Source organism: Haemorhous mexicanus, chromosome 7 (assembly GCF_027477595.1).
Source record: "Haemorhous mexicanus isolate bHaeMex1 chromosome 7, bHaeMex1.pri, whole genome shotgun sequence".
Taxonomy (NCBI): domain Eukaryota; kingdom Metazoa; phylum Chordata; class Aves; order Passeriformes; family Fringillidae; genus Haemorhous; species Haemorhous mexicanus.
In genome coordinates this window covers 33,809,975-33,836,014 of record NC_082347.1, presented here as the reverse complement: position 1 = coordinate 33,836,014, position 26,040 = coordinate 33,809,975, and the positions used below count along the sequence as shown (strand labels likewise).

General features: G+C 38.4%; 1 protein-coding gene across 4 annotated transcripts in view; it reads right to left on the bottom strand.

The window, feature by feature from the left end:
- VTI1A (vesicle transport through interaction with t-SNAREs 1A) overlaps window positions 1–26,040 on the bottom strand; it is a 267,477-nt gene that overhangs the window by 107,840 nt on the left and 133,597 nt on the right. For 2 of the 4 annotated variants that reach the window (XM_059851969.1, XM_059851970.1), the window contains 2 exons: window positions 4,568–4,638; window positions 165–237 (listed from right to left, as the gene is read on the bottom strand). In XM_059851969.1, coding sequence (XP_059707952.1) covers window positions 172–237; window positions 4,568–4,638 — 137 coding nt within the window. In that variant the 3' untranslated portion in view covers window positions 165–171. The remainder of the gene's footprint in view (window positions 1–164; window positions 238–4,567; window positions 4,639–26,040) is intronic. The other 2 variants (XM_059851967.1, XM_059851968.1) reach the window with 1 other exon arrangement.

Genomic DNA, 26,040 nt, shown 5'->3' with positions numbered 1-26,040 from the left:
TTCCATAGGCATGACAAAGCCTTCTATCATCCAAAGACATTCTACACAGCAGTCTGGGTAAAAAAAAGTCAAGTACACCAGCAACATGCTGAGATTGAAGTAAAATTGAAAACAAAGATACGGAGGGAGAGAAGAAAAAAAAGAAAGAGCAGAAATGTCCCTACCTTGGCCTTACCTTCGCAACATTCCCGTCAAAATCCTGGAACTCTTCCCCAGGTTTGCATCTGTTTCTCTAAGCTGGGGAGAAAAGAGTCCCATTAAAGGCAAAAGGCACAGGCAGCCCAGTCTGTACAAAGGACAGGGGTTTCTACAGTCATCTGAGTCAGTGAGCTTCAGGGTTAGCACACAACAGGCTCGTAAAGCCACCAAAGCTCTGAAATTTAAAAATATCTTGTCTTGTTTGCACTAACATAAATATGAAACCCAGACAAGGGAAGTCATTGAGGCAAGAAAGGTGAGTCAGGATAAAGAACAAAAGCTTTACAAATAAAGGGTTGCAGGTAGAAGCTCTATACATTGGAATCCATAAGTCCCACGTGTATGTGTATTGTTTGTGTACAGTAGTGAAAGGATCAAGGGATGAAGAGACAGCCATGCTCCTGATGCTTTATGAAAAGAAAGACATATCTTTCTTTCACTGTTTTTCAAAGACTGTAGTTTAAAGAAAGAAACAGAAATACAAAATACATCACTTTAGCAATTCTGTGTAAAATAAATATGTCTATACTGCCCCTTAAATAGAAAACTTGTACTGACCTTACAGCAGCCACCTCTGGCCTGGGTGCTCAAATGCTTTGTGAATAGTATATGCACATGTACAGAAGGAACAGCTGTACAGTCTATATGGTGGGTTTTTTTCATGTAAGGAACTCTCACTCACTGAAATGACCATTTTTGTAGTTTATTAGGACAAAGGAAACCTACAGTTTACAGCTACACCTAATTAGCTGTCTTGTTCTACAGCTATCAAAATATTGCAAAATAGGTAAAAAATGAAGTAGAGTAGATGAAAGGTTATGAAGCAAGTGGACTTCATGTTTATTTCTATTGCTTTTTAAAAGGGATTAAAATGTCCCCTCTCTTTTTGTGTTTATTAGTGTCCCACAAAAGGAAATCTAGAAATTAGAAGATAATAGGAAGAATGGAGTTACTTTCCTATCACCTCTTCTGCCACTGCTAGCTAGAAGAGAGACATCTTTTGACATTTTAGACATCTTGGAACCAGTGGGACATCAAAATCTATTGTAAAAAGAAAATGTAATGATTATGACTATTTCAGTTATGAAATAGCAGGGACCACTGTTTCTAACATGCCCCAAAACACAGCTGTGTGTACATACATAAAAACATTCTTCTCCTTGTGAAAGCTGAATATTTATCTCTTCATAATCAAATCAGATTGAAAGGATTACCTGAGTCATTGACTTCTTACTGAAAAAACTTTGTTGAAGTAGACAAAATGCATCCTGTGTTACAAATCCATCAAAACAGAAACACTGCCAAGGAGAGTGGCAGTCTTCCAATAACAAATCACCTTCACCATAACAAACCACTATTATATCTTGAATATTTGAACAGCAGTAATATTAAACCCAGTCTCTATTCTGGAGCACAATACTGTAAATATTTGCTGCCAGGTTTAATGCTTATTACTGGAATCAGTAGGTGATGTGACAATCAGTGTCACATAACCTTTTTGCATAAATTTCCTCCTTATTCTTCTAAAAGCTATTAAGAAAATACCAAGTAGAAGCCGGGACTGGCTAGCACCAATCAAGTCTTGCTCTTAGCAATATCATATTCAGTGGGAAGGCTTGCACTGACTCTCAGATCTCTGTAATTATGTGCTATGATGGAACAAAGATGAGTATTATATTCCAGGGAGGCCATTCCCTCATTTTTTCCTGATTCATCTAGACAATTCAAGCTCCAGAAAAGCAGTTTAGCCCGGTTTGACACAAGTAACAGCAGAAAAAACGTCACAATAATTTTTAAAAGGCTCATTAAAAAGCCAAGTTCTTATCTATGCTAGAAGGGAATCTGAAGTACAAATGTATGCTTTACATTGGTCTTTTATTATTCATAAAGATGCATTTAACACTTGGGGCTTCTCCTCCCTTTTCACAGAAAAGTAGCGCTCTCCTTTTTACCATTAAATGTTTGATCCTAACTTTCCTCTCTTGCTGCAGGATTCTACCTGACAGCTAGAATCAGGGCTGATAGTTAGGAAGAGAAAGCTGAATCTTAGGGGTTTGACAAACTCCTCTAAGCAAGACGACCTCATGTTTTTATGGTAATAAAAAACCCACAAAATAAGCAAAAGAAACATTAAAAAAGAAACAAACACGTACACACATAGTTGGAAGATCTCTAGCTACCTCCCAAGAGAATGCTAAGAAAACACCTTTTCTTCCTGCTCTGGCATAAAAAAAAAAAACAAAACAAACCCACATGAAGAGTTTCAAACTGTAAGTTTGTTTTTATTTAAAACTGAATTATCTGATGGCAGTTCTTCCACCATTTTTTTACCAATACCAGCACACCACAGAAGCGTGGAATGGAACTGGTGGAATGTGAGCCTCTTCACCAGCGTGTGTTGCACAGAACTGCTGTAGTGAAAACATTTTGAAACAGACTTTGATGTTAGCAATGGCAAATCTATATGGTTTTTAAAGATAAGGTTAAGAATACTAATGAGAAAACAGGAAGATGAACAAGATGCTGACATTGATATCTTGTCTGCCTTAGACAAATTTCGAGGTTTTCCTAAAAGATGTTGCATCTTTTAATGTCCTGTATAATCCAGTTAACCTATTTGACTTGTAGCAGAACTTTTATCCCTTCTCTTTGCCTTCAGAAGGAAATATGAGTTTTACTCTACAGACAGGAAAATTCATTTATGTAAATTTAACCAGACCATTAAGACATTAAGTTATTTACATTTTGCTTATAAAAAATAATTTTCTCAACATTGAACTGTTAAAGCTGACCATCATACACACAGTGAAAATTTCATTCCAGAAGACAAGTTTATTTCCTGGTTGATAAGATAATAACTCCATGTATTTAATGTACAGCTATCATGCATTGATAAAGCACCCTCTGTTCTGGTCTTTCAAAATCTCTAGAAAATGGAAAACTAGCTAAATTATCTAAGATCTCCCCTGAATGTTCATCTGAGTGTACATAGACAGCTGGAACAGGTAGGGCCATGTGGCTCCACTGGAGAACTTTTCTGAATTCCCTGAAGAAAATATTTTAAAGTATTTTAAAGTATTTAAGTGGCTCCTGATAAAAAAAACCTTGGAACTTGAGATCTTCCATTATGACAAGAGTTTTTTTTTGCTGCGTTGTGATGGAGTATATATATACTACACTTTCCTAGAACATCCTTCTTATTTTTAATCTTGCTCTTTGCATCTTACAGGTTTTGCCTTCAAAGCAATTTGCTCCTCAGGTGGAAAGCAATGAAAAAGAAAAGTTATGCTATGAACCATGAGTACATTGAGTGATCAGAACTACATCCCTGGGATATACAGGATCAGCAGAAAGGAATACATGGCATTTATCTCCATTGCCTAGGTTTTATTTGTCCAGCTAGAAACAGAAAAGCATTTCAGACTCAGCAGTCAGTGGGGATATAAGAAGTGGAGGTGAAATATGACACCAAGTTGCCAGAACAAAACTTGGTCAATCCTCACAATTCTTAGTCACATTTAGTGATCTAGCTATATTTAGTGTTTCAAAGTAGCTAATGCCCAGCACTTCAAAAAGCAACTGGTACAGCTGGCAGAAAATGCCACATTAATGCTGTTATAGGAAGCTTTACTAATCAAAGCTATCCAAGTGAAGAAACTCCCTGGGACAGAAAAAGTAGTTTTTTTAAAGTGCCACTGGTCAATTAAGAGTCATGTGGGAGAACCTGGCTTTGCAAAAATTGGACACCTGGGAAAGGATCTGAACAACAGGTCAGGTACAGAAAGTCGTGGTTCTGTGAGAAGAAACCAAACCTTCCCACATGGAAGGTCAGAGAACTTGCACACATTGGATGGGATGGGCTCCTGAGCATCTCCATTAACTCTGCACAGTGGAGCTGATCCCCATGGAAGCCACAGGAGCCAGAAGTGACACAGGTATGTTGCCTTGGCTGCAGAGAGAGAGCAGCAGTACCTGCTCCTCACACAGACCTGCCCAAGGGGCAGTTATTTGCATCTGCAGCTACAAAGAGTAAGGTTGCTCAACTATTAGAAGCTCACTTATGATCCTGAACTGTCTCATAGGAAGCCCAAGAAGTCATTGGAATGGACAGCATAACAAACCCCTCAAAGGACAGAATACTGACCTAACTGTGATGGTGACAGGAAATTTGCTCCCAGCAGCAGATTTGGTGACTACAGTGTGACTCCCCATAAGAGAGACTTGGCAGGATGGGGCCCATGTAAGACACTTTGTAAATTCTCCACTGCAGATGGTGATTATATCTCATCTGGATTATTTTTGCATGCACAAAGGACTTGCCCAATGCAAATAAAATGCAGAATCAGCAATTACTTATTATCAAACTTACCCTCTCCCGAGCCCGCTGGATCTTCTCTCTGTCATGGCTGAGATTTTCAAGCATCTCCTGTCCAATCTGCTCTGCATTAAAAGATGAAAATGTAAATCATAAAAAATACAGCTTGTGACTGCAAGGCCTTAAAATGCCAAGTCGGATTCTAACAAGAGCACTTAACACATGTGGTAGCCTAATCACTTCTCCTAACTGCATCATTATATTAAAATTTAAGTTTTTCTAACAACATAAAACTGAAGAAGCAAACCAAACCAGAAGCTGCCCTTCTGCAGTCTCTTGAGATTGTCTACACCCTGGGAATTGATGCCGACCTTTGATCTGTGAAACAAAGGCCAGAAGAATTTCAGACTTGCTCTAGATGCTGGGTGCTCATACTTCCTATCTACTCCTTAAGCCCAAGGAAGTCAGTAAGCCTTTGCTAAAACACCAGCCATCCTTGTACATCTAAAGACACAGAAGTCATATTAGAAGAAAACCTCTCTCAGTGCCTCTCAGCATTTACCATTGATGCTTAAATGAAAGCTTTTTCAGACTCAGCCCAGCTACTGGTGTGTGCTTTGCTCCACCATGGACTGTTTCTGGCTGGCTTAGAGATAGGCTGCAATCTCCTGATGTTTTCAAGAGCAGACAGAGACATTAATTTATAGTCATCACCGTTTGTTTACACAGGGCTTGTTTGCTTCCGCAGCTTACGCTGAACCAAAGGTTGCAAAATTACAGTGGAGAGGCCTCAAGATATGGTACAAAGACAACACAAGATGCCAAAACTTTACTCTTCAAACAGCTTCAATCAAATGCTTCTCTAACACTGAAATATTAGCAGCAAGTATAGAGATTTTAATCTTCAAAGCTCTGTAGAAATATTAAGAAACCCTTCCTGTATTTCCCCGAAGGAGATAAATAAGTTAAATCATTCCCATTTTACAGATGGGGAAGCAGGCAGAAGGAGCTGAAGCAGCTGTAGCTTTGCCTCAGGACACACAGCACGTGTGAGACAACCAGCATTTCTGTGCACATTCATTTAGGGTACTTAGCAGGAATACCAGAGATACGAACCAAAACAGTAAAACTACAAAAACATGGCTTTTTTTCCACTAAACAACAAAAAAAGTGCCTTGCTTTTGTTCTGGTGAATGAGTGGGATCCTAAATGTCATTATTCAGGGAGCCTTGAGAAATGGATCATTAAAATTTCAGCAATATGTTAGTAAACACAATTATGATTTTTTTTTAATAGACAGTCTGTTTTTAAGGAACAATCCAAATTAGAATCACCTCAAACTTTAAAAGTTTGAAACGAGCAATGTTATTTTTAAATCCATTTAACACAAGGTACACAGTCTGCCAGATAAAGTCTCAGGAAATTCATTACATATATATTTCTCTATCAGTTGCCAAGTATAGTACAAGTAAGATAAATATTTCCTCTGACCACAAATTGACATCCTCATTATGCTATCTTGTCCCTCTTGGCTCACTGCTCTTTACTTTTAGCTGTATATACAATGCCTCCCAAAGGTGAAATGTGGTAAGATACATGGGTTTGGAGTTAAAAAGGCTGCACAGTGCAGTGCAGTTACACAAATGGCAGTCTCAGAAAGTGATTCACGAGAGCCTTGCTTATGTTTGCATGTCAAAGGACTTACAGGATGGAACTACACTGAGCTTTTCCTCATTAAAGCACTCAAAATACTGTGCGTAATACATAAACAGAAATATGTGTTCAATATAATCCAGGGGAGAAAAAAACCTAACAAAGCAAAATCTCTTAAAAGAGAGGGGGAAAAAATAAACAAATTACCAACCTAGCAGCATGAGGTGAAATGATAAAAAGTGTATTTAGTACTAAAAATTACATGTATGTTTGCAGACATAAAGGACTATGAGGTACAGATCTTCCTTCAAAGGAACAAGTATAAAACACATGGCTAAAATGGTTTTGTGTCTCATGAACAAAGCTCAAAAATATCTTTGTAAGGGAACAGCTTTATTTTTATTACACCAATTTTTAAGCAAGTTACTGTGGGTTTGTATATTTTTTTTTTCATCTTCTTCCTGTCACTGGCAAGTTCACACTCTTAGCTTTTTATAATGATTGAGTTTATTTTCCAACCATCAATGTGACAGCAGCATCAACTGTAAGTGAGGGTAAAACACCGTCACTTTGACGAATAGTGTATTTTCCTCTCATTGTCGATGACTGAAGACATCAATAAATAAGGAAGGAGAGCATGTCAGCCAGAATATCACAGAATGAATTGTTGATATGACACTTAGGGATTAAACCTTCAGCCATGAAGTTCAACCTAGCAGAGGGGTCTGAGAACTGAGATAGTTGCGTTTCTTCCCAGCAGCCTCTATAGATAAATAATTGGACGGATCATCAATTTTACAGGAGTAGCTTTACTCTACATGCACTTTCGTTGATGATCTTTGGCCTTTTTTGGGCTAAAATAACAACATAAGTTGAACAAAGAGATATGACGGAGATAACATAATCTCACAGTAAGTTTGCAAACATAAATTGACACCTTTATCCTCTTCATATCCTCATTCTACTCAGAAAATTCACTGATGACAGTGAAACTTGATTTTTAGCTGGAAGGTCAAGACAGTCAAACAAAAATATTATTACACAGAGAAAATAAAGACTTCTCAATAAAGACCTGTCTTCACTTGGTTTGCAACTGAAAGCACCTGGGACTAGGAAAAATGCAGCATTTCCCCATAGTACAGCTAATTATAAGCTTGATATAATTGCTTTCTAACATTTTTCAGGTTTCCCCAAAACTCTTTCCCTTCCAGTTAAAACATTCATCTATGTGGCAGATTCATGCTTTTAGTGCAATGGTGCTGTATGGATCTTCCCAGCCTACTTATAATGCAAGTCATTGAAGAAGCTACTACAGTTATGTGAAAAGGTCAGGTTTGTAAGATATACTGTAGTGCAGATGCATGAATTAAGACCAATACACAAACTAAAGGGTGTTGCCTGTTGCCAGTAATGGTGTTATTTCCACAGAATCTTAACAATGTCAATTATTTGGGGATTATGCCAACCTTTTCCCTGCTTTGCACGGACAATGTTTAGTACGGTGCAGTCCTGAGTCCTACCAAAGACTGAGTGGTGCTGCCTCTTCAAACTGAAATTCCCAAAGAGATGCATAAAATTATGTTTTAAAATTACAGCTAAACTGTGTGAAGCAGAAGGGTGAATGCATTTACATCATTATTATCTGTGTACTGACAGAGGGCAGGAATATTCGATAGAGCAATTATCTCAGTCTTAATGCTGTGATGGAGAGAAAAAATATTTCTGAAAAAGTACATAATATTAACAAGCATCATCCCTAAATGGTGAATGCTAAAATCCACAGCTCTAAATGCATTCTGACCTAAAGGGTTTTGGAACAAAGTATGGGAAATCATCTTCTTTAGTACCAAGCACTTCAAAAATGCCATCTTGTGAGTCCAACACAAATGGTGCCTGGATCTATGAGACTATGTTATGCAAGCAAAATATAACATTTCTTATCCTAAAATACTGAAATTAATTAGAGGAATGAATACAACTTTCCTCACTTGAAGAAAAAAGCCAACACCCCCCCCCCCCCAAAAAAAAAACAAAAAACCACAACAAATGCAAACCTAACTTCCCCCTTCATGTGTGCACAAATTGGCACATGGCTTTCAACAGTTATGCTGAGATAAACCCAAAAGACAATGATCACTTCTAGCAACGATTTGCACTCCTGAATAAGCCCTTTCTTTGGAATTTGCTTTTAAACTGTATGCAGTATTTATGCATACAAATGGTAATTATTTAATATGTTGTCCACAGAGTTTGATTTCTAATACCTACACACACATCAAGGACACAAAATGAGTTGTACTTGACTGGTTTCTTTTATTTTTTTTGCCTCCAGCCATTTAAGAATTTATGTACTTTATCAGCTAAACTGATTCTGAAAGAGCTTTTTCTAATCACTCAAGTCAATAATACTTTTTTGCCCTAAGAATGACTAATATATTTACTCAAGAGACAGGAATGACATGGAATGAGCCTCTCCAGGCTTTAGGATAAACAAACATGCATTTTTATGAATTTTGAAGACAGACTCCCCATTTTTCTTTTCATATGAAAAATAAAATAATCCAACATAGTTTATAGAGCTCTTTTTCTTTCAAAGTGTACCCTGTGTGTTTGCATATGTATGTGTGTACATATATATGTGTGTGTGTGTACATATAAAAGTGTCATAAGATGATATCAAGATATCTTGATATAATTTAAAATACAAAAAAAAAAAAGCTGAAAATGAACAAAATCACAGAAAGCATGCCTGGAAATATGATTTGCTCAACCTCATCATATATACAATGCATGCATCTGAGCTATGTAATTAGAGGTTGGAAAAGACAAATTAATTTACACTGGGAAAAGCAGAAGATCATGTTAAAAATCAAGATGGCTGTTCTGCAGAATCATGAAAAACACCACAAAACCCACTGTGTGTCGACCAGAGGAGGAGTGGGGAACAGTTCCAGGCTGAGATCCTCAGCCCTGCCAGTTAGCAGTGCCATTTGGGGAGTGCAATTGTGTGTGGTCTTTGCACATTACATGCTCTGAAGATGTAGCAAAAGCTTATACAGAGTTTTGAAAACTATGCTGACAGAGGCTGGGACTTTTTTTTTTTTTTTCCCCTAAAGCCACTCCATTTTGGACAGGTTAAAAGTTTTGATTTTGGGAGACAGGATAAATCATCAACAGCAATGTCTGGGAAAAAATACTAGAAAGTGTTAAAAGCTCACTATTCAGAGGTGACAGCAAGCAGATTTACAAACTTGGAAAATATAGGTTGCAGGAGTTGAAGAATTCAGGGCTGAGTTGAACACCTTATACTTCTGACAGCAGAAAGTTAATAAAGAAAGTGATGACATATCTTGAAGTATAGGGACACAGGTAAAGTCCAATAAATTCCCCAGTTCAGCTGACATATATTTACATTGAACAGCTGATATAATTAGAAACAGAAGGATTTAGATCATTAAGGTTATTAAAAAACAAGTACAGGGTAATACAGATAAATGAAGGATAATGTAACAGCCATAAGCCAATGGAGAGACAATTTGTAGAGCATTAACAGAACAGTGAAACATGAGTTAGTGCTCAAATGCCTCAAGAATCTGCCAGGAAGATGTTAATCTGCATGCTGCTAAGTGGTCAATTAACACAATAAAATAAAAATTAGCTACTTTTTATAGGGAGTAGTTGGCTTCTTCAGCAGAAGCAAATGCCACACAGGTGGAAAGAGCACTGACAATCCACAGCATTCACCAAGGACATCCAACACTCCCAGAGCTGTCAGAAGTTCAGTTGCAAGAGAGGATAAAAGAAGTGGTCCAGTCTTACTGTGGAGGCAAGTAACATCTAAAAATACCTGCCAAACTTCCAAAGTCCAAGATGTCCACCAAAGTAAAAAACACAAACATTTTTCAAATGGAAAGGTCTCCCTATAAGCTATAATGGATGTTGATGAAATTATTTTTATTGGCCAAGAGCAAAAGGGGTTGGTTGAGTCTGAGGTCAGAGAAGTCAGAAAGAAGAAAATCCAGAACACCTAATCAGAATTCAGTCTTTGTGTTTTGTTCAAAATAAAGAAGAAAAGATATTTGAGGAAGGTGCCACATGCCTTTAAGAACAAACTGGGAGCATTTCATAACCAATGCCTCCCATGGTCCAGGCCTGGTTTGTCCTTCCCCAGTAAGAAAAAAAAAAGGCAGATGAATGAGAAGAAAATAGGATAAAGAAAGAAGAAAGATGACAGACTTAGTAACTTCACCTCCAGTTGCTTTTTCTGTTTCTAAAGTTTCATACCTTTTCTGAAATCCTAACTTACATCAATCTGCTGGTAAAAAACAACTCATTTCTCACTAACTGATGTATTTTTTTTCTGTCTACTCCCATCACCAATCTAGCTGAGCTCCCTCACTAACATCCTCACAGCAACATTCACAGGAGGTGGCAGACTTTGATTCAGCTGAGCACTTGTCTACATTGCAGGCTGGCCATTGTTCTTGCCATGCCCCAGCCCAGCAGTGCTTGTCTGCTCCAAATTCCTCCCATTGCATCTTCCTCCCCTACCCTCTTCCTTCAAATAAGTTCTAAGGCAAAAAAGAAATCTTTCCTTAGTGCATCAATAAGTAAACAACTTGCTACCCCCCTTTCAATCACTAATAATGTACCTAAAGTTGGGAGCCAACCCTCAGTGTCTTCTTTGGCTACTTTTTAAGTGCTCCCAGGATGGAAGAAGCCCCTGCTCGCTCTGAGCTTGGTGCAGGAATGGGTGATGGCTCATGGCAGTACTGCCAGTCTTGAACTTGTCTGAAAGTGGTTCAGCAGGGGAGAGTATTAAAAATCCTGATTGCATCTAAATTAAGTTGCAGAAATATATCCTCTAAAACTTGAGCCACAAACTGACATTTAATTAAACCTGTGACTCCAAACAGCACTGAGATGACACAATGGTGATCTTTGGTTCATCTAAGGCTGTATTCATAATCATTATTTAATCAAAAGTACTCCACCATCTACCCAGTTTGCTATAAACTCAGAGCAGTACAAATAATTACTCTGGACTCTGTATTACTGGTAATTTTAAAGACTTAAAGTGTGCAGGGGGGGAGTTGGCAACTTAAACTCCTGCAAGAGCAGCTTGAGGCTTGTAAAGCTGGCCCTATCTCTAGAGCTGATCCATTCTTAAAACAGTAAGTGCACTTCGAGACACAGAGCTGAGCACAAAATAGATGAGACAGGCTATTGGCCAACCAGCAAATAGGAAAAAAATTACATTGTGTTTTTAAAAGAGAAAAAAATGTTTTGAAATTCATGAAGAATATTCATTTGAAGAGTATGTTTTAAAATTTAAGAGTGGAGCGAGAATTTTTTTTCAATCTTATTTAACTATATAACCACTACATAGCACAGTATATGACATTTAGGTAACACAATGTTGAAGAACAAAATCTGCTAGTTAAATCTGTAAGCAATGGAAGAATTTATTACTTTTTCAAACTGGTTCTTTAAGATTCATTTATGTAGCTTAACTTATCAATAGTAACAAGAGTGTTTTGCAGTATCTCCTCTGGACATCAGTACACCTATGAGAAGAGTATATCCTTCAATTGTTTCAATCTGAGAAAATGCTCCTTGATGCAAAAAGCAAAGTTATCATCAGAAAGTAAAGCCAGAACCAAACAAAATTACACTGGGGCTTGTTCAGGTTTCTCTCAACATCCTGATTTACCAGATTTATCTTGGATCTACAGGTCAATTAGAAAGTCAGGAAAGCTGGCAATATGAACAAGAAGTCTATGCCTGTTTGATCTCTAATACTTCCATGAAGCTAAAGAGTGTTTTAACCTTTCTTGCACTGTTCAGAAATTCATTTCAAATGTGAATGGAACTATCTCCTGCTGTATTCGCATTCATATTTAAACAACAAAAACCAGGAATAAAATAGCACCCAGACATTAGAAAAATAAAACAAACCTAGAAGCTGATTAATAAATAATGCTTAAGCACATTGACCAAAAAGTGCAGCGCCCTGTGCATAAATAAAGCATTCTGTAAACAGTGTGTGTATATAAAAATATAAATGTATAAACTTTCTTAAACATGGTAAAGCCCACGAAGCAGGTGAACAGCTCAGCAACCTCGGAGCTGGCTTCAGTGCAACTCACTCTTTGAATACGAATTAGCAGTGGGTAATAGCAGCATATTTATGAGGCCTTTTGCCTGGTCCTTCTCTCCAGTGAATGCTGTATTATTCATTGCGTGTGCCCTGACCCCAGTGCGCTCCTGTTCTGACAAATCATACTTGATTAAGACAAATCTTTATTAGTTAGCTAGTCAACTTCCCCATTTATCATTTGCAAATCCCATTCTCTTTTTCAGGTACAGTAAAAAAGTAACTGAAACCAAAACCATTTTTTCTCCGTGTAAAATGAAATGCTTGTTACAGCCAGTAAGTGCAAACTGAAGCCTAGAAGTCAGTAATAGATGATAAAATAAAGCTTTAACAGGCATCAATTACAAATGGGGCAAAACTCTAACACAACAGTGCACCTTGGGTAGCCTGAAGAAACATTAATTAGCTCATCCTTTCAATGTTTCCCATTTTTTTCACAAACTGAATCTCTCAAAATCTAAATGCCATAAAAGGAAATGCATTGCAAATTTGGAGGATGAAAGTACTAAAGTATAAAAAAAAAAAAAAAGAGAATGCTGAGGAAAGTTATTGTTCAAAGTTTCTACCAATACTAAAAAAAAACTTTTAAAAGGAAGAAAAACGAGTACCAAATTACTAATGAAGATTCATTTTCCCTTGAAAATGCAGTATCTCTCCAAAGAGGTGGCAATTTGGAGAGGAAAAACCCCTTTCAAGGTAATGTTAGAGTATTTATTGGGCAATTTACAACCAGAGAACCATGTGATGTGCAGTGCACAACAGTTTTGGCATGATGGTGGTTTTGCTTGCAGAGAAGAATGTTCCTTCTACCAGGACTCTGGAGATCTGAAGCAGCTACTTGGAGATGGAGGGACAAGAGACAGAGGGAAGGGACAGTCTGTGGCTTATTAGGCTGGCTGCAGTTCAAGTTCCAGCTCTACCCCAGAATTTTATTCTCTGGAAGGATCTCTAGCAAATGCTCACTTGGCTGTATTTTTGTCAGGTGATAAACTTAAGTAGATTGTGCATTTTATTACATTTTGAATCTTGCTTTTCTACATTGTGATATTTATACCCATCAATTAGAATCTGTGTTCATTTGAAAAAACCTGCACCAAAATGATAAAAACATCAAGATAAACATCTTGGTGCTCCTTACCCAGAACACTTCTTACAGTCTTCCTCCACTTACAGCTTCCCATCCCAAGCCATTTTTCCTTTGTTTTTTTTTTGTTTTGTTTTCTCTTCCTTTCTTTCTTTTTTTTTTACCCTGCAGGACCAATGCAGCCATGGATTCTGCTGCTTTTTCACACACATGAGCTAAGTGCTAGTTATTTCCATCTGCAACGTTGCCTTTGATTACACACAGAGTAATGCTGAGAAAACCACTGCCTCACTAAACCCTCAGCAAGGTTCAGAGGAAATAATGAAAAATACTTGATGGCCTTGCAAATCAGTGTTATCAGGAGGTACACAAAAGGGGAAGAATCCAGACTCATTTTAAAATCCTGGTTGAATTTGCAGGGCTATGTGTATATATATGCATACATATAAATAAAATTAAAAAGTCTCCATCCTTGTACTTGTAAAGCAAAGATATTTCTTCTGGAAATTGCTGAGATGGAAAAATAGACTATCCCATAATAGAATTTTTACAGCACTCCTCAGAGCAGACTCATATTTTAAGGATCAAGTTAAGCTCTTCAGATGGTGTTTCAGAGGTTGACTTACATGGGACCTTTATTGCATATAGACACAATTTGTTTCTAAGGCATCCCTGCTAGGAGAAATTGTTGAAAAACCTGATTTTTCAGTAAGTGCCTAAGATGACAAGTGTGATTTCTTCTGATGGAGCAACTCAGCAACACTTATCAACAGTTTTGGCACCTTTACATTAGACTTCCACTACATGACTTGATTTGGGGCAGACCTGGAGATTTCTAAACACAAACTTCTCTAGAATAGAGCAGTTTACTGCATGGGGCAGCAGCTTCTGCTTGGATGCTCCCAAAGCAGCAGCCTGGAGCGCTCCAAGTGCCATCCTAGCTACTGGAAATGGTCTTTGGGTCCCCAAGGATTTGGGTCAGGATTGCCAGGGAGGCTGCTGGCTCCTGGGTGCTCCCTGGACTGCAGCTGGCACAGACATGGGCACTGGAGGTGCCATGGAGCAGAGCTGGCAGCTGAACAGTCTCTGTGGTCTGCCAGACTTGTCAGCATGCAGGACATGCTGACAAAGGCACAGGTGGTTTGCTGTGGGACGTCATCAACAAATTTGTGGGGCTTGTTGGCAGGCCACACTGTCAGAGTTGATTTGTGTGGATGGTCTGTATGCTGCAGACAGAATGGATTTAGTGTGGTTTTCTTTGCTGTACCTTAATGTTTGATTTCTGGAAGACAAACATGAGTAAAACATTATGTCTAGCAGCCCTTAGCCCATACAGTAAAGAGACAAATATCTGGATTTTCTGTCATGCTCAAAGATCAAGAACACAAGGTCAGATTTGAGAAAGGGCCCCAGACTGCTGGGTTCTGTATTTGAAATGAAGTCATGCCACCTATGGGCAGGTACCATCCAGCCCAACATCCTCACTGACATTACCGACCAGAGCCCACGGCCATTTTCACATTTTACTGCTGTTTTGGACACCAGTTAAAAAAAAAAAAAAAAAAAAAAAAAAAAAAAAAAAAAAAAATTGATCTTTCTGAAATGTCTTCAAGCAATCTTTAATGTTGCAAGATAGGAATTTGAGAGAACAGAGCTGTAGTACTGTCTCAGGCACTACTGTACCCCTGGTAAATTCTTATGCCTCCTTCCCTGGTTCTAAAATGGGTGTGAAGGAATCCACAGTGGTCAAACATTATGTAACATTAAAAGAATAATTTTCCTATGGAAGGCATTTAAATACTGCACTTAGCTTCTTATATATTCATTTTCATTACAACTACTACTTTGAATACCATTTTAATTGGAAAAAACCCCAAGATTAGAATTATTTTTAAAATGAAATCTGAAGTGGCCCACTCTCCCCAATGACAGAACATTATATTTAATCTAATAAGGGGATTTTAGATTATTCGAACCCCAAAATATAATTATCCCATGATCTATTTAATTGTTAAATTATTGCAGTATGGCAATTTAATGCAAACACCCAGTTTACAAACACAACTTTGCTGGAAATTCTCAAGAAGTGTTAAACCGATGTCAGTGTCTCAGTAATTTCGCAGTTTAAAAACAGTTAGAAATGTAATGACTACACTGCACTTGATTAAAGCATTTACAGCTCTAATCAAAAACTGACAGCAAGATCAAAGATGTTAACTTAAATCTCTCTTCTAATTATGTTTAAAATGCCACACCTCAGGCCTGTCTCTCCTCTTCTTTTTCAAACCAAATTCTGCTTAAGAAAGATCTAACACTTCTTAACAGTTCATTATCCAATAAAACTATTCAAAGCTTAAAAGCAATCTACACAATTAGTCAGGACCTCAGGGAGTCCACCGGTAGTCTTTATTACAGGGCTTCATATTAAAACACCTTAATTATATTTGTCAAATGGATTTCATTAAAACCCATCGTCACTTTAATTTTCATATTTTGACAGTGCTGGCATAGCATTATTACCACCTGCCAAGCTACGAACTACAACAAAATTATCAAATTCCTTCAAATACCAAGCAGTTTCTTTTTGTACCTGACCAATGATTTCCCTCTTTTTGGTGAATGCACCATAATTAAGAGGAATAATTAAAATTTCATATTCAAGCAGCACACAGGCAAGCTAAACGTGCAGTGTATCTGTTGCAGGTGTGTAAATAAGAACCTATATGGATACCTGGTTGCCAGGAGCACACAATACAAAGGTAGGGCACATATACTGAAGTGCTTCTGAATAATAAAGCCAAGACATCAAACAGAATGCACTATTATTTAATCAAATGACAACCATGAGGATTTGAAAGCAGAGGACATTTTAACTTCTACTCATTATACTGTCATTTCAACAACAGATCTGGGGATTATGACCATATACTGTAACCACAGTTTTATTTTACATTTAATCCATGGAGGTTCCACTTGACTTTAGACAATCACAACGAAATTTAGTTAAAACAAAATTTTTCATCCTCTCTTCATACAGTTAAGTAGTGTGACAGGGATTCTGATATTTAGGATACATTTCCAGTGCAGGACATACCAATTGTTCGATTTTTTTCTTAATACTCAATGCCACAGCAATTAACGACTTCAGATAATTACCAATAATATAAAAGGTAGGTACCAGCATCTGTCATGCAACACAGTTTGGGCTGTTAACATCATCTGGGATATAGAAATAAATTGTGTCCTCTTTTTTGTTATCTGAAATACTGTACAGAAAACTGAATTTATTGTTATTGGGCATATATTTACTGAGCTAAATTCAAGCCTGATTAACTCCGTGTTCCTCAGTGAACACGTGTGTGAGATGACTTTGGCCCACAACAGATAAAACAATGGCATGCAGATTGCAACGGGGAAAAGAACAGAGAATTCTCCTTTCTTCCATGTAATCATAGCAAGAAATAAGAAATTAAGAGGTTTCTGCCATATGTCTAACACACTTCACTGCTCTGTACAAAGGTCTCAAGAGTAATGATCTCCGTGTGTTATGAATATTTTAAGACTTATTAAATGTTCTTGGATTATTTTGAGTAAAACTATGGGATTCTAAAGAACTGGTTTAAATGACAATCAAATATTATTCCTACTTAAGGTGAAATAAAAATTTTATAATTATTTAATGTATTATCAAGGAGGAAAGCTTCAACCTCTTTCACACCACATCACAAGTTTTAGCAGAGGAATTGCTGAAGATGTGCTGGGGTCTATTTTATTTAATTTCTTTTATTTCTTTTCATTGCTTTAATTGCTTTTGAATTACAAAAGAAATAAAGAAAGAGTACTTACAAGCAAGGGACTATGAGCTGATCACAGATCTCTTATTTGATTTTTTGGCAAGTCATCTTATTTCTTTTATCCTATTTATCTCTAAAACAGGGGTAAATAATGTTTCTACTAGAATTCCACTGAAACAAGCAAATGCCCACATGCTGCCTAGCTTCTGTTACTAGAACATCTTACAGCAAACAATCAGAATTTTCTGGTGTCTCTTGTTCAACTTCAAACTATCCTGACAGCCTTGGGGGTTTCTCTTAGAGAAACCCAGAGACAATCTAGGAGAAAAACAGTGTTTTGAAAACAATCCCAGCTCAAACCAGTGTAGATTTGCTTCTGACCTGGTGGGAGCCAGCTCCTCCAGCTAAACACTAGGATGGATGGAGGGATAGGGAAACTTCCCAGATGGGGAGCTGGTGGATGAGGGAAGCTCACACGTGCCTTTGACACAACTGGTCAGGCTTTTCCTCTTGAAATCTCCTCCTCCCTCTGCACCCAGGCTCCTGCCCTCTCTGTGAGGGCTCTGTAAGGCTCTGGCTTTGGTTCCTTTCCCCCCCAGAGATCAGCAGTTGATTTATGGCTGGAAAATCTCATGCACCAACCCAGTTACTATTTAATAAGGGACAGATTTCTCTCCCTGCTACACTGCTCTCTCCCATCTCTCTCACTCCTTAGCCTTCAACTCAAATTCAACACAACACAGCACTTCCTTGTCCCCCAACTTGTCTCCACAACAACTATTCTCATGACATGCAACATGATTGTCTTCCTTTCTACCCAGCCTCGACAGCTTTTTTTACTCAATTCTTTTTTTTCCATCATTGCATTTTGGGCAAGCTCTCTGATTCTTTCTGCATGACATCAATAGGAAACAGACCGGTCCCAGCCACCCCTTTCCTAAAACCCTCTCCTAAGCTCTCAACCTTTATTTATATTATCACACACTTCTGCTTTAGCCTTGACAAAAAAACCTATGCACCACCTACAATAATCTAGAACCTTGCTACAAACACTGTTTTTTAGTATCATACTGGTCTTTTTCTTTCATGCCACCGTCTCTCCCCAGTTCAGCACATGAAACCATAGCCACATTCCTTCTGTAGCCAATCCCTTCATGGTCTGATTTCTCCCATTGTCTATCAGCATATTAATTCCTCTCTCAGCTCAGATATCATTCACCTGTTAAATTTTTACTCAAGCATTTCTGCACTCTCCCCCATGCTGCCATAACTGAAAGGAGCTGAGCATAAACAACTCATCACCTCATCCCACTCTTGCAATCTCTGGTCTGGCTTCTCTTGTCAATTGATATACCAGTGAAAGTAATTTCTTCACAGTCCATGGACATCTCAGGCACAACCATGAACCTCTGTGTTAGCTGAATCTCTAAATGTCTAGTTCCAGATGCATAAGCAATAGCAGAAAATCTAGTGAGCCCATGAGACTATCATCCACAGGGGAGGAGGAAGGTACAGTAAGAAACAAGTTAGCACCACTTGTCTTCAGTGTTTCAGAGCAGGTGTGACACAGGGATTTATGATGTACACTGCATTACTGTGAGGTTTTACCTTCCTAAAGCAAACACTATCCCCCACCAGCTATCTGCAAACAGAATGTAAATCTTGTTGTCATGAGTGAATAATTTATTAAATTGACACTATTACTAATAATTACAGAAGATGTGCCTGTTTTTCACTCCTGACAAACAGGAAGCCAGCCATGTTTCCCATTTCAGCAACGATACACAAGGAACAATTCAAAGTGATGCTCGTCCCTGGCTGGCACGTATTCTTTACCATTTGAAGTTTATTTGATACAAATGAGGGTCTACAGAACCCTGCTGACATGAAGTCACAAAGAGCATATACATTTATGAATACTGCATTTACTGCACTCTGTATGCGATGTTTGTTAGGTCTCGGGGCTGAAATCACAGCTCTGAATCTATCTTGAAGATGTTAAGGATGCGTTGTGAGCTTTTGCTTTCTCTCCTCCTGCCCCCCAAACAAAACAAAACATCACCACAGCCTTCATGGCTTTAATTATTAAGTTTATATTTTCTGTTTTATCTTAAATCCCATAATGGAAGCAACCAGGGGTTTTTTTCTGTCTCCTTGTTTCCCTTTTTTTTTTTTTTCTGTAATAGTACACACTCTTGATGTAGGAAGGAAATGTGAAGACAGAACAATCCAGCTGGATTAGACATTTTTGAAACCTACTGCCAGCAGTGAGCTGTCAAAGCCAGCAATCAAATGTAACCCTGGCGAAAAAGAACTGGGGACTGCTGTGAGGAGATTTACTTAGAAGAAACTCTCAAGTAGTGCTTTTATGTCCTGATTCTCCTCCCCTGAACCAGTTTTATACCTGCTTGTTGTCTCCCCCACCTCCTTGAAGCTACACCTGGTTTACAGTCTGTGGTAGGAATGCTTTCTCTATTCCAAAATTAACTACTGCATTTCTATGGCCTCAGTGCAGAACACCTTGACAAATACCTATTGTTCTCCTCCTAGATCTTAAAATTTATGAAAATGTGGGGTAGCTATTAATACAGAGATTTCTACAATGTGTCCAAGAATAAAAAGTCTTATTACCATTTTTTTTCAGCTCAGAAGCCAACAAAAGAAGGATGTCACCAGAAGTCAGAAGGGTAAGAATTCACTATTCTGACCTTACTCCCACTTTTCTACAAGACCATAATTATACAAAATTTATATTCCATCTTTTCACCAGAAAGCTGTTAATAAGCATAAGGACAACTTGGTAATAAGCACCATTAAAATTAAAAGACACAAGAAGATATTTTGCTATGGCAATGGAAAGGAAAGCAAGACAATAGTTAAAGAACTGACTGGAACAGGGTCTCAGACGACCAGTGAGGGAAAAGCAAAGACCAAGAATATGTTGACTGATTATTACAACAGCAAGAACCTTACATTACAAAAAGGGTCTTTCTGGATTAAAAGAGAAACGACTACAGAACAGGAGACTAACATCTGAATTTTGGCTATATCTAGGCTACCAACATACCTGAGTCTCTCTCCACTACAAAATCAAAGTAATGCTACTTAATTATTTTCTAGCAATGGCATGAAGATATATTGATTAATACCAATTTTTTAAGCTTTAAGAATCCTCTGGTTCATGCAAAATCTGAATTTCAATGCAACAAGGAAAAAATAGGACTACAAGAGTGTCCAAATTGTGTGATAAGCATATTCTTTATGTTGGACAGAAAATTGCCTTTAAGATTGGAACATGAGGAGCTACAGAAGCCACTGTAGATCCACATACTGGAAAAACTTACAAAGAGTCAATTGAATAGTTTAGTTTCCCAATTTGTGATTTGAAAACTCTGTACTACCCTAAATTTTAACCAGAAGAGAGAATTTATAGAATGCTGGCTACTTTCCCTCTTTTAAATTGATCAGCCATTACAGTTAACAACCTTCCTACACCATAGAAATAAATAAAGAATGTTGCATCCATTCTAATTTAAAAACTCTTATCATCATTAAAAACACAGTTGATTTAGTCAGAAGTTCCATCTATTATGTGCTGTAATGATTTAATAGTGCCAATTAGATCTATAGTATTCCTAGACATGGAGGAGTTGCAGCTGGAGCTCTGCCGACCAGTCAACCAATTTTCAAAGGATATTCAAAGGTCTGCACCACTCTCTTCTGGATAAGATTAAATTGTAAAGGAAAAAAGAAGCAGGATTTCAAAACAAGTATTCCAATATGACAAATAACTCCTCTCCCCAGGCTTTGCTTTTGTGGAAAAGAGAAGTATTTCACCCTCCTATTCCATAAGTAGCTGGAAATGCTCTGCATATTTTAATAATGACATCAAATAACTTGCTAATTCAAGATACTTTAGCCAGCCATGTGTCCTAGTGAGAGACAATGCACGAGCCCTTTAAAGTATCTACAATACAGAATATGTTCCTTGATAATGTCATTAAGCCACGATGACATGTAGCAAGCAATTGCTGGCAAAGGTCAATAACCTGATCCATTTATACAAGGAATGCCTGTTAAAACAGTGTTTAAAGAACAATCAAATGATTGATGACCATAAGCTCTATGCTGGCCATGATGTGCTGGGTGCACACTCAGTTCTGCAAGCACTCCACGTACCTCTGCTGATGGGGGGGAACTGTTCTGCCAGAAAACAAACCAAAATGTTTAGACAAAAATGCTGACAACAGTAATTGAGTAAACAGAGGTCTGAAGATGCATTTGTGAGCAGTGAGCACCAAAAATGTGATGCTGATCTGAGTACAGCTCAGTTTGGAAATAAGGTGCTCTGAGCAAAACAGAGTGCAAGCACCCTCTAAGCTCCATGTCACAGCCTGGGGAAAAAAAAGTGACCATCCCACAGATCTCTATCACTGATTTCTAAAATTCTTAATTTTTCATTTAAGCTGATGCATTAAAATGCAGCTCGATTTCATGCACATCTCAATTTCGCCAGCTCAAAAGGCATTGTCAAAATTCACAGGTCCAATTTGCTGTGTTATTTAAAAAAAGGGGAGAAGGATCATTTCCAAAATATTTTTGTTGTTTTAATCTGTCAACAACCATCATTCTGTCAACAGAGTGCTGCACACTTCTTTGAATTTAATACCCTTTTCTAAACAGTAATTAACCTAACAGCTTCTTACAAGTCATCTCTCTGTCTCACTAGAAAAGTGTGGTGACCTGTGTGTTTTGTAGGACAGGAATGCTCCCCAAAATGGTCATATAGTCCCCACACAGAATTAATTCTGCCATTCTAAAGTGACCACATTTCACTTCTCACAAACAAGAACAATCTTGAAACTCATATATATATATATATATATATATATATATGATCATAGAAGTAATAAAATAAATATGATCCATGCAAGGCATTTGATATTCTTTAACTGTAATGGTTCTGGCTTTCATGAGATAAACACACTGGGACCACATTGTGCTGCTGAAGAGCACCCTTCAATTAAAGAGCATTTCTGCACACAAGCCAGTTTCTCATGGAGGTGTTGATTATAAGAAGCATTCATCAGAATCAATGGTATAAAAATAAGCTCCCTGCCATTTTGCTGCATCCATAAACAGGTGTGGCCTGAGCTTTATTAGGTGCCCAGACAAAATGACATGCAAGGACTGTATCTCAGCATGAGTCACAAAGCAAAATTACAGTTCTGTGCTGCACTTGTGAGACTTCCTAAAATACGCTTCCCAAGTCAGGGGCAGCAGTCAGTGTTGTTGGTTAGGGCAGTCAGGAACTGGATCCACCCCTTCCCGGGCCCTGAAGAACTCCTGCATCGTGGTGCAACAGCCAGACACGTTCCATGACTGTTCTTAGAGCTCCACCTTTCCTAAAAAAGTGCAATTTCTGCATGGCACAGTGAGCAATGTTATACTGGAATTATATTTAAAAGCATTCTTATGAAGAGTCATCACTTCTTCCCCAGTAATCTCCCACCAGCCACAAAACCAGCTGAAGGGGCAGAAAACAGTTAAAGCAAGAGTGAGCTGCACATTGATGACTTTTCCATCTTGCCCTCAGGGCAGATGGAAGTTCAGTCTGCTCCTTAGCACACATGTGCCAAACAACTGATAAAAATGGATGCTAAGTACTCCAAACTTCTTTACATTTTGGAAGCTAACACCAACTGACCTACTAAAGGAATCTATCCTGTTTCCATCCTGTTTGGCTCTGTACTTGAAGCCTCTCCTGCCTACATTATTTTAACCACACATACCAGGATGGATTTTTCCCCACAAGGCTTTACAGGCACATCACAATTTTCACTCCAAGTGTCCAAAGATCTTTCAGCAAGACAGTGGTTCCCATGTCCCTCCAGTGGAAATTAAGTTTTTTCGTCTTTCTTCTTACTCTGTGAAAGAAATCAACCTATTTCCCATTTTCCATGACACAATCCCCTTTCTTCCCTTCTGCTATTGTCCTCCTGCCAGGCTTTTCCCACCAGCTCCTCTTGTCAACCATCTTGTGAATGCCAACACTGGAGCCTGATGATTTCATTATGAACTGACAAAGTCAAAGACTTTTCATTTACAGATCAGGAATGGAGATGTGGGAATGTTAGGGTTCTTCCAAAAGTCAGAATAAATTAGTGAGACATAGGTGCATCTCCTGACTTCCAGTTTCTTAAGACAGAACATTGGAACATTTAGCTTGTAATTTTTCCATGTTCAAGAGGGGAAAAAAAGGCATCATTCTCAGGTGCTAGGAACTTTCCACTCCACATTCTTACATGTTCTTCTAAGATGCTGAAAGAAGTGGGGGTTTCTTTTTCTAGTGTTCCTGGTACAGAAGTCAGTACCTTTGAATTTTGCCTCCTTGGCCAGGGGAGCAAGGCCGAGCTGGGGCCCAGAGCTGCAGGGGTAGGAGCTTAGTACAGACCCCAGACCAAGAACAGCTCAGAGACTTGCAGTGAAGGCAAGCATTCTGTGGGAGGATGTGTTTAGATGATTCTTAACTTCTCTCTGCATTAAAGAGCACCACATTTTGTTGGGTTTGATTTCCCCCCCACTCTTTTTGGCCTAGGGAAAAATCCACCTTCACTTTATTAATAGTGAATTCAAATGGTTTTTCTGCTGCAATTTAACAACTTTTTTTTTTTTCCCCTGCACAGAGACAAGATAGTCTCCTCTCTTGAACCCTTCAACATATTTGTTCTGCATTATTTTTTCATTCGCAGTTATCCCGGAGGCTCTCAATGTTTAAATAGCTCCCTCCTTCCATGTAAAGCTGTGCACTAATATCGATCAACTTAGGCTGGGAGTTACTATAAGGCATTTTTCAATAACCAGCCAAGCTGTTCAGAGAGTGTCTTGGATATAACCCTTAGGTAAACAGCACAATACACAAGGAACTTTCACTCAGCAGGCACATCCTTCCAATCTCCAGGCTGGCTGCCAGTGCTTCACCAGACAAAGAACTCGATTCTGACTTTCTACTCCGCAGGTCAGAGGCCAAGTTATATTAGCTGAGGATGTCTTTATCCTTATGCACAGCATTTAAGTTTCTTAGTACACTTGCATATTTAAAGGTCTCACAGTCATATGCCCTTCAAACAAGGGGTTGGGAAGTAAATAAGCTTTTAATGAGTATCAATTTACTTTTTAGCAAAAAAAAAAAAAAAAAGCACAAATAAAATTTCATTCATCTAAGACGACAAAAGTGTGGCTGTGCAAGAATTTTAGGTATTAATTAGGTGAAACATCTTTATCAGTGAATTAGAGTCAATAGGAACCCTGACCTGGCTGAGGAGAGAGGAAAAAGAAAATAATTTTAAGCTAAACAACTAAAAATAAATCATAGGAAAAGGATGATATAAACCATATGTCAAGTAGTATCCACACTTATAGAGAGAAGAGTAAGCTACTCTGAATAGTTAGGTTTTCATTTAATTCATCCCTGAGATAAAACGCCAGGTTTATTCTATTTTTACATTACCTCATTAATCAAAAATGGGAGAGAAATGTGATTGGCATGAAAGACTTAAAATCATTCATACTTTATGCCTTAAATAGCTACATTCATTGGTTACTTCCCACAGTACTTAATTCTGAAATGAAAAACATGGGCTGTTTTAATTTCCTCTTCTTAACTGTAAAGCATCAGATTATGCTACATTGTTTTTTTAGCTCTGAGAGATCCTTAAGAGACAAGCCTGTGTAAACTAAAATGGCAAAAAAAAAGTCTGATGTAAAAATAGTCCTAGGTCATGCTTTGCACACTAAAAGCAGTGATGTTCACACCCACCAGTGGGCGAAGGATAAACATCACAAAAGTAAATAACACTCTGAAATAGCTGGCTCCTATGAGTCCTGCAGACAGCACAAACTGTTTTGTTGTTTTAAAAAAAGATTATGCATAAGCAAATCCACATGACTTTAATGACAATTTCTGAACGTGTTTTCAGGTCAACATCTGTGCTGGGGAGCCGGGGCAGAGCCCTGTGGTGCAGCTGCTCCCAGTGCCCTGCTGGCACTGCCCTCACTGGTCCCTTTCCTGCTGGACCTGTCCGTGTCCAGGCTGGCTCCTGCTGCAGCAATGCTCCCTCACCAAGGAGTGAGGCAGTCTGTGGTGGCAGGACACAAAAATGAAGGTGAGTGTGGCTGGGCAGCACTCAGGCACCAAAGCTTTGGGGGATCCCCACATGTATTGAACTGAGACAGGCAGAGATGGACCCTTGGAAAGCTGAAAGCCCCACATTCAGAGTTCTCTGCATCTGACAGATGGCTGAGCAGCACTCAGGCACCAAAGCTTTGGGGGATCCCCACATGTATTGAACTGAGACAGGCAGAGATGGACCCTTGGAAAGCTGAAAGCCCCACATTCAGAGTTCTCTGCATCTGACAGATGGCTGAGGAGCACAGCACTTACCTCCCTCTCTCCCCACAGAGCACCACCCCAACCATCAAGAATGAACAGGGTTGCAGCAACTCAGGAAAATTCCTGTACAATGGCAAATGCAATTCAATGCAGGTAAATGCAGGATAAAAATTGTAAGACAAAAGATTCCAAAAGAAAGCCAAGACATTAGGGGAAAGTGTTCAGAGGCATAATGATTGAAGAGAGATTTAAGTGTCCTCCTGGGTTATGAAAGTCTTAAGCTAATGGATAACTGCAGTGGGAAAATAATGCTGCACAGTGAGCTGCATGCCTAGAGGAATAAAAAGCTAAAATTCTGGTGCTGACTGGCACATAAGACTGACTGGAAGCCCTGCCTAGAGTATTGCATTGTCTTTCTGCACATAAATTAATATTTCCAAGTAAACT